We start from the raw sequence: 7,476 nt of genomic DNA on the forward strand, positions 1-7,476 counted from the left end.
TGGCCCTTCCACAAAACCAGTTTTAAACACAAAGTTTCTTTATTTACCATTAGAAATGGAAAACCAAAGAACCTTACATTAATATGATAAACACAAACAGTGCAGGTGGGCATCTGTAAGCTGTCACTCTTTTGTAGAGGCCCATCTTAGACATTGGATACTAAATCTGTTTTCTCCTCCCATAGTCTGGCTTGAGTACATAAAGGCAAAAGCAGAACCTCAGCAGCTCAGAAAATGTGAATGATAAGTGTCTGCAATAATCCATCCCACTGGTTTTGTTAAGGATCAAACTGAGTTGGACAAAGAACATAGTAGTGTGGCCAAATAACAACTTGAGTCAAACTCAAGAGACCACAAGCCATTTGACTACACTTGCTATAAGGCTGGATGGCTTTTTCTCCTGATGGATTTGTTCTGCAGTCTGGAATAGGAAAATTTATTCCAGATAGGCATATAAGCAAAAATAAGATCATGTAGGAGCTGGATAATAAAAATAATAATCATGAGCACATAGCAAAGGAATGTACTTTGCACTTCTTTTTCTTAGAACAGCAGAACGGTTCGGGTTGAAAGGAGCCTTTAAAGATCATCTAGTCCAACCCCCTGATATGAGTGTGATGTTTCCCTTCTTCCAGTCACTGGGGCCTTCACCTGATTGCCATGACTTTCCAAATATGATGGAGAGTGACTTGGCAACTTCATCAGTTCTTCCTGCTCATAATGATTCTCTTGATGAAAAAGGCCATCTGTCAGTATGGCTGTATGAGAGCTCATGGGCAAAAGATGAAGAGCTGCCATCTCATTTAGTAGTCATTTAACCAAAAGAAACTTGAACCCTGGAGTCATCCACACCTTCACGCTTCCTTAGGAGTTGGTAACTTAAGAGCACCTAGGATAGGAGGAGTTTCCCTCCTGTGTTTAAAGAGTGGAAAATTGTGTTCCTGATATTACAGGCCATCTGATGGTGGGAAGGTCTGGCTATCCCAAGCAACAGGGATGGGTAACATGCAGCACACCAGCAGTTGTTTCTGAAAGTTGCTCTCTCTGCCTGAGTATATGAACACAAAAAAAAAAAAAAAAAAAAAAAGGAAAAAAGGTGCCTCATACATCTCCCTGGTGCAAAATTCAGCCCTCTTCAGAAGATACCAGGGAATTAAGGCTGTGTCCTTGAAAGCAGTATCCTTTCTGATGAAGCCTTATCAGAAAAACTGGGCTCAGGGGCTCAGAGCAGCCAGAGAATTACATGGCCACATCCCCTGCTTGCAGAGCAAGAGGAGAAAGGAAGCTCTTATCAACACTAAAACAAAGGACCAGACACTTTAAGCCCCCTTTATACTATCATACAATACACCTATTTTTATGGTTCTTTTGCTGTATCTTCATTATATCTCTATTGTGAATATTACTAGGTCAGGCTGTCACCAGGACCTACTCAAGAAGGACTGGGTTGGAAACACATCACAGAAGACCATTATTTTTGAACAGTAAGTAGAGTCAGGCAAATGACCTATTTATTTTGAAAATATTTATTCAAGAGCCCTCAGCCTTAAGGTCTCATTTCAGATGCCAGGCATATAAGAACAGGCAGTACATCTTAATTTGCAAATATTGGGCTAAATGTATGGACAGTTATTTCACTTCTCTAAGCAAGTAAGCAAATGTAAAATAGACTTTAAAAAAATCCAAATGAAAAACACATTTCCTAGGGCAAGCATGACTGCTGGGATTGGTTATCCTGACTTCTGGATGACAAACCTGAGACATCTCAGATGCCTTGGGACTGTTTTTAACAGATACTGCACTCCAGGACTTCAAATCCAAGTATTCTACACTTACCAAAACCAGGCCTTCCTCTGTCTTATTGAACAAGAATGAAAGGAGACTAAGCACATGATGCCCTCCAATGCCAGAAGTGTACCATGCCTCATCACTTAACAGGGAATTATCAACAGTACAGAATTCCTCCTTATCCATGTTCCAGTCTGAGTATCTGGAGTATTCACAGATTTTTGCCACTAAAGAATCAAAGCTTTGGAGGAAGACAAAAACCAGGAATTAATCTGCCATCTCCATTCAAATGTTATGAATCTGATTTAATGGCAAAAACAAAACCAAAACAAATAAACAAACCACAACCCCCCTCCCACCTCAACCCTTCATACATTTGTATTCTGTCACCAAGACCAAACACTAAGCACAGAGAGATCTTTACCAACATGCTGATCCCACCTCCAGCTGCACACAATTGTGCTGTCTGAGAAAAACCAGCTAATTACTCCAAAGACAAGTACGAGCAAGCTGCTCTGTGTTCATCACCAAATAACAGACTAACCAGTCTGTTGCTAATCCGTGTCAGAGCCTGCAAAAGAGTAAATACCGACTAAGGGCAGCTTTCTCTAGCAACAGAAAGGGCCACAAAGCTGTATCGCTTTCAGCACAGCAAAGAATCACCCATGACGTTGTCACTAGAATGACTGTGGTCTCAACTTACCCCTCACATCCTGTACTACTACTTCCTTTCTGTTATTTGGGGATTATTCAATAATCCATGCTCTTTCTGATGGCTTTTCTCTCTTCTCGTTCACAGAACAGAGGTAATGATTAGATGATAAAGATGACTTTGTACATATACATTTCACTGAGAGGGAAAGTTAATAAACACAGTAACATTACTTGAGCCATGAGAACGTCTCATTTTATTAGCCAGTGTTGTGCAGCTTTTAATTTAGTATTTAGGATAGTTACTACAACAGGAGCATTAACTGCCACAAACAGGCTCCTTTTAACTGGTTAATAAAGCCATGATAAGGAAAAAAAAATTTAAAAAGTAGAAATCTATTTTATGCTAATTGCTCAACTCATGTTGTTAAAGTGGTGGGTTGTACTCATCTGGAGGAACAGGATTAGCAAATGCATTTCATTATCTTTCCCAGTCAGGTGGGTTTTCTGCAATGTTTTCTGATTAGCACAACAGATCTCTGTCTGAGTTGCAAACATTAGTCTAAGGAACACGTAAGTTCAGTTAGACAAGAAGCCAAAGCTCTTTTTGCTTAGACAGTAGAGAGGAAACAAGTCAAATTTACATTTATCTTTTTATTATAGTTGCACTTATTTTATAAGGTTTTAAGATCTAAGTCCCACATTTTGGCTTTACAGGCATGAGAACATTTGCCAAGGTTCAAGGCCAGCTCCAGAATTGTGAGACAGCTCCTCAGCAACCTTTGTTCTGCTAAGTTACAACAGGGAACGGATTATCCAGAGTGGGGTTTTGTTGATTTTGGGTGGGTTTCGTTGTTTTTTTTTTTTTTTTTACTGTAGGCTTAAACTGCAAGAGTGTCTTGGCCTTCAGACTGTTTTTCTTTCCTAAGCACCACTGCTTCCCTACTCAGTGAAGAAACCTTTTTTATGCCTCACTTAATAAGGTGCACTATGAGCACAATGTATGTTACCTTAACACACTGAGCTCTACCTGCAAGTTTCAGAAAAACCTATGGTTGCCTGAAAATTCGAGGTGAAAGTTACCCATAATCCTGCATACATTGATGTTGCTGTACCACTGTGTAAAACACAGGAACTCCTTCCTCAGGGCATTATTGTCCCACTACCACATCCATCCAAACTCTGTTAGTTTCTCCACTTCCTCCTAACTTTATTTAGTTTTATCTCCTGTTGCCTGACTCTGCTTACCTAGCCAAGGATGGCAGTGCAGAGACAGCTTCAATGGACCACGGTAGTGGTAATGGCAAACACCCTCTGAAGCTTCCTACAACTAATCTGCACAACACAGAGTACAATATTCCCTCTAAAAGATGGGTCAAACTCAGGTGACTCAGAGTCATCGCTGAAAAGCAAAGATGCCAACGTGCGTTCTAGTCCTGCATCTTACTGAAGTCCTGACACCATGGTGTAAGACGGAAAATTATTCCCATTTTAATTTGAAAACTGGGCCATTAATTTATCCATTTATCTTCGTTGATTGTTGGTATTTGTTGATACTTGTTTTGACAATGCCAGTTAATTTTTAGTCCAGAGAGCAAAGCAGTCCTGTTCTTCTGCTGAGCTTGATTTTCAGAGTCTGTGGATACAGCAGATATTCTTCATGACAAAAGAAAAAAAACCAAGAAAACAAATCTGCCCTTTGACATTTAAAATTAAGTTGCTTAGACCTAAATGCAGTGGTCTTTTTGGGTCATTGGGTTTGGGGAGTGAGGAGTGGGTGTTGAAACATCCAGTTAGCACAACTGGGAAAATAATGAGGGCACTAAGAAGTTGAAAATTACAAAGGCTGAGTCTCTTTTTTAGCTCTACAAAATAAGCACCGCGAGTCCTTTAAGAATAACACAAACCATACTTCATTGAATTAAACTCCTGCTCTTTACAAACAGTAACTCAGTTCACTCTTTGAAGAAACTGAGAGATTTCTATCAGTAAAAAAGTTTCTTGATCAGGAAGAGGAGTCCCAAAAAATCAGCGCTCCCAAATAAGGGAAGTTTCCTGATCCAATAGTAAGAAATTGTAAAGTATTTTACTATCAATTATTATCATATTAATAATATTTAGTTATAATTTAATTGTTAATAATTACTCTCTAAGTGGTATGCACTGCTTGTGACAGTTTTTAGTAATTCTACCTAAGGTTTTCTTATAAATTCTGAAAATAATTTAAAATATTAACTCATTGGTTTTTATAATATAAAGATTAAACTTCAAGTTGGATTTACATTATTTAAACATATTTGTCTTCAGTTTCTCATTTATCGACACAAATGTCAGAAATATGTTCAAACACTATGCTATTGATTTTTGGCACAATGTCATTCTGTGTTCATATCTGTAACCATAGATCCAACAGCTGAAAGACTATCTCTATTCCACAAAAATTAATTTGGCAAATCAGTGCAACAAATTGGAAAAAAACAGTTTCACACAAAATCAGTTCATTAAACTTTTGCCCTAATTAGCATTAGTTGTTTGGGTTTTTTTAACAAGCTCCAACACAAAAGTTCAGCAGGATGACAGGAGTTATATAAAGGCTGAGCTTGCTTGTCTTTTCACTGTGCACAGATTGAGCCCTTGATGCGCCTTTTTTCTTCTTTTGACCTAGAGATAAGTGATAGCTGTGCCTAGAACATTAAGTAATGAAGTGTCAATGTGTTTTATGCACGGATTCTGTACCATATCTGAGAACACAAGAATCACCTTTCTCCCACCAAAAGCTGTCTGAAATATGGCCCCACCACGCCCCTTTACGAAAGGAAAATATTCTCATTCTCACTTTACACATGGGTAACTGAGGTACAGCCTGTTTGACGGTCCTGTGTTTCAGAAGGGAGCATCAAATAGCTACAGTAAACGTGGATTTTCACAGGATTGGAAGGAAGCTCAGCACTTTTAAAAAGAAGTCCAATTTATAGGAAAGGTTTCACATGACCTCTCACACACTCACCATGCAGTGCCCTGGCCACTCGAAGATGCTACCTGGCTACTTCCACATCATTTACAGGCTTCATTACCACCTGGACATTATTCCAAAGCAAGGGCTTTTCCCTTTTTTCCTTTCTCGCTGCTTCCCCCTCGGTGCGGAGGGTGTCTTTGGAGCAGCCAGGACAACGTGACTCGCAGGACTCCCCCAATCCTCCACAATCGAGGGGGAAACGCCGCTGACGGGCAATCCCGCGGGGGCGAGGAACAGAAAACGAAAGGCCTGCTTCCAAATCCTAATTACAGCTAGCAGGGATTAAGAAATTGCCACTAACCTCTCCAGCTCACAGAGGAGAAACGTGGTGCCGTTTAATTCTCTTCCGCTCCCTGCAGCTCCTTCTTATACAACGCTCCGCAGCCGCGGCATATCAGCGGCCGCTCGCCCCGTCCCTGCCGCGGCGGCAACACCCCCTCGGCCGGGAATCCAATAGGGATTGCAGGGGCGGGCTGAAGCCGGAGGCAGCCGGGGCAGGCGCTCCGGCTGGAAGCTTCCTCTCAGGAAACACCCGGAAAGCTGCAAGGGGTCAGCGTCTCCATGGGGACCTCGGCAAGACCCCCCCCCGGTTAAGCGCAGCGGTCCCTGTGATGTTGGGTTTCCATACTGATAAACTACATATCAATAAACCCTGTTTGTACACTTAGTATGCCTCAGTAGCTGCAGCCGTTGAGAAAGAATGAGGAAAAAGGAATTTAGGATTATATATGTATTGAAATCAGTCACAATGGAATACAGAAGTAACAGACCACAAGGGTGCTTGGCAGAACGCCCAAGGTAGGGCCAGAAGGAGGAATAAACAGGGGCAACTCATCAGTCTAAAGTGCCAACTGGGTGAAAAGTGATTTTGGTGGGGGGTGAATGAAAACACTGACTCACAGGCCATCAAGTCTAGAAACCCACTGACTCAAGAGGAGGAGGAGACTGAACATGTGGAGTAATTAACATAAGTGAGAGAATCACTTAACCACTAAAATTACAGAATATTCAGAACTGGAAGGGACTCACAAGGATCAAGAGGTCCAATTCTGAAGTGAATGACCCATATGGGGATTGAACCTACAACCTACCTTGGTGTTATCAGCACCATGCTCTGACCAAACTGAGCTAAGAAGATACAATACTAATTAATGAGAGAACTATGCAACTTCTAGCCAATGAATACTGATACTTTTGTTTGCTAAAACATATAAATAATGCAAAGTTTTGGTGATGAGTGAGCTAGTGTTTTGTGGGTTACCACCTAGCTCCTTACTCTGCACAAACTAGAATAAAGAAATAGAGATTCCTCTCCTCTGTGTGTGAATTGGCATTGCACACCAGGTAAGGAGCCCATGGTAGGGGCAACAACCCCAGCCAGACACTCCCAGAGCCCACTCCTGTAGTGGTTTGCAGACACTGGTACATCAGCAGTGCTTGTGTCTGCCCAGCTGCAGCCATAGGGTTTATGTTGCAGGACAAATCTGTGCTCAGGAAATTGGGAATTTCAAGTGTGCCAAGTGGGAAAGAAATCACTCTGTGCTGGCTTTGCCCAAGCAGGAGGCATGCAGAGAGCAGCTGCTAGGACAGCCCAGGCCAGGTGTTCAACAAGTTCTTACTCAAGACTATTTGCCTACTTTTCTACTGGGATTGCTTCCTGGCAGACAACATACTATGCATTAGCACTAGCTTTTCCTAGGAAAGACGCCTTTTACCAAGCTCTTACTCCCAGCCTCTTTACTTGCCATTTCTTATCTACATGCAACAGGACTTTCAGCTGCTCCTTTTGGGGCTTGGAAGATAAAAGCCAGTGAGGGTACAGATATTTCCCCCCAAGCCAGTAGTTCCTGCAATTAACAATGTATGAAATGAGGCTGGTCTGAATTCCACAGATCTTTCTACACCAAGATGATGGTTGGCATTCATATGGTAGAACCTAAAACTGTGTTACATTGGGACTACAGGTACAAAGGATAAAATTCTGTACCCTGTCATCTCAAACATACAGTAGAAATACCTCT

General features: G+C 41.4%; 1 protein-coding gene across 2 annotated transcripts in view; it reads right to left on the reverse strand.

Moving 5' to 3' along the window:
• Positions 1–5,916, reverse strand: part of BLVRA (biliverdin reductase A) — a 29,204-nt gene extending 23,288 nt beyond the window's left edge. Inside the window, exon 1 of one of the 2 annotated variants that reach the window (XM_005486982.4) lies at positions 5,757–5,916. Coding sequence is in view for 1 of the 2 variants with exons in the window: in XM_026793424.2 (XP_026649225.1) it covers positions 5,447–5,449 (3 nt within the window). In the remaining variant the exon portion in view is untranslated. Of the gene's footprint in view, positions 1–5,446; positions 5,579–5,756 lie in introns of those variants that run through there. The other variant, XM_026793424.2, reaches the window with a different exon arrangement.
• Between the last annotated feature and the right edge of the window lie 1,560 nt (positions 5,917–7,476).

Source organism: Zonotrichia albicollis, chromosome 1 (assembly GCF_047830755.1).
Source record: "Zonotrichia albicollis isolate bZonAlb1 chromosome 1, bZonAlb1.hap1, whole genome shotgun sequence".
Classification (NCBI taxonomy): Eukaryota; Metazoa; Chordata; class Aves; order Passeriformes; family Passerellidae; genus Zonotrichia; species Zonotrichia albicollis.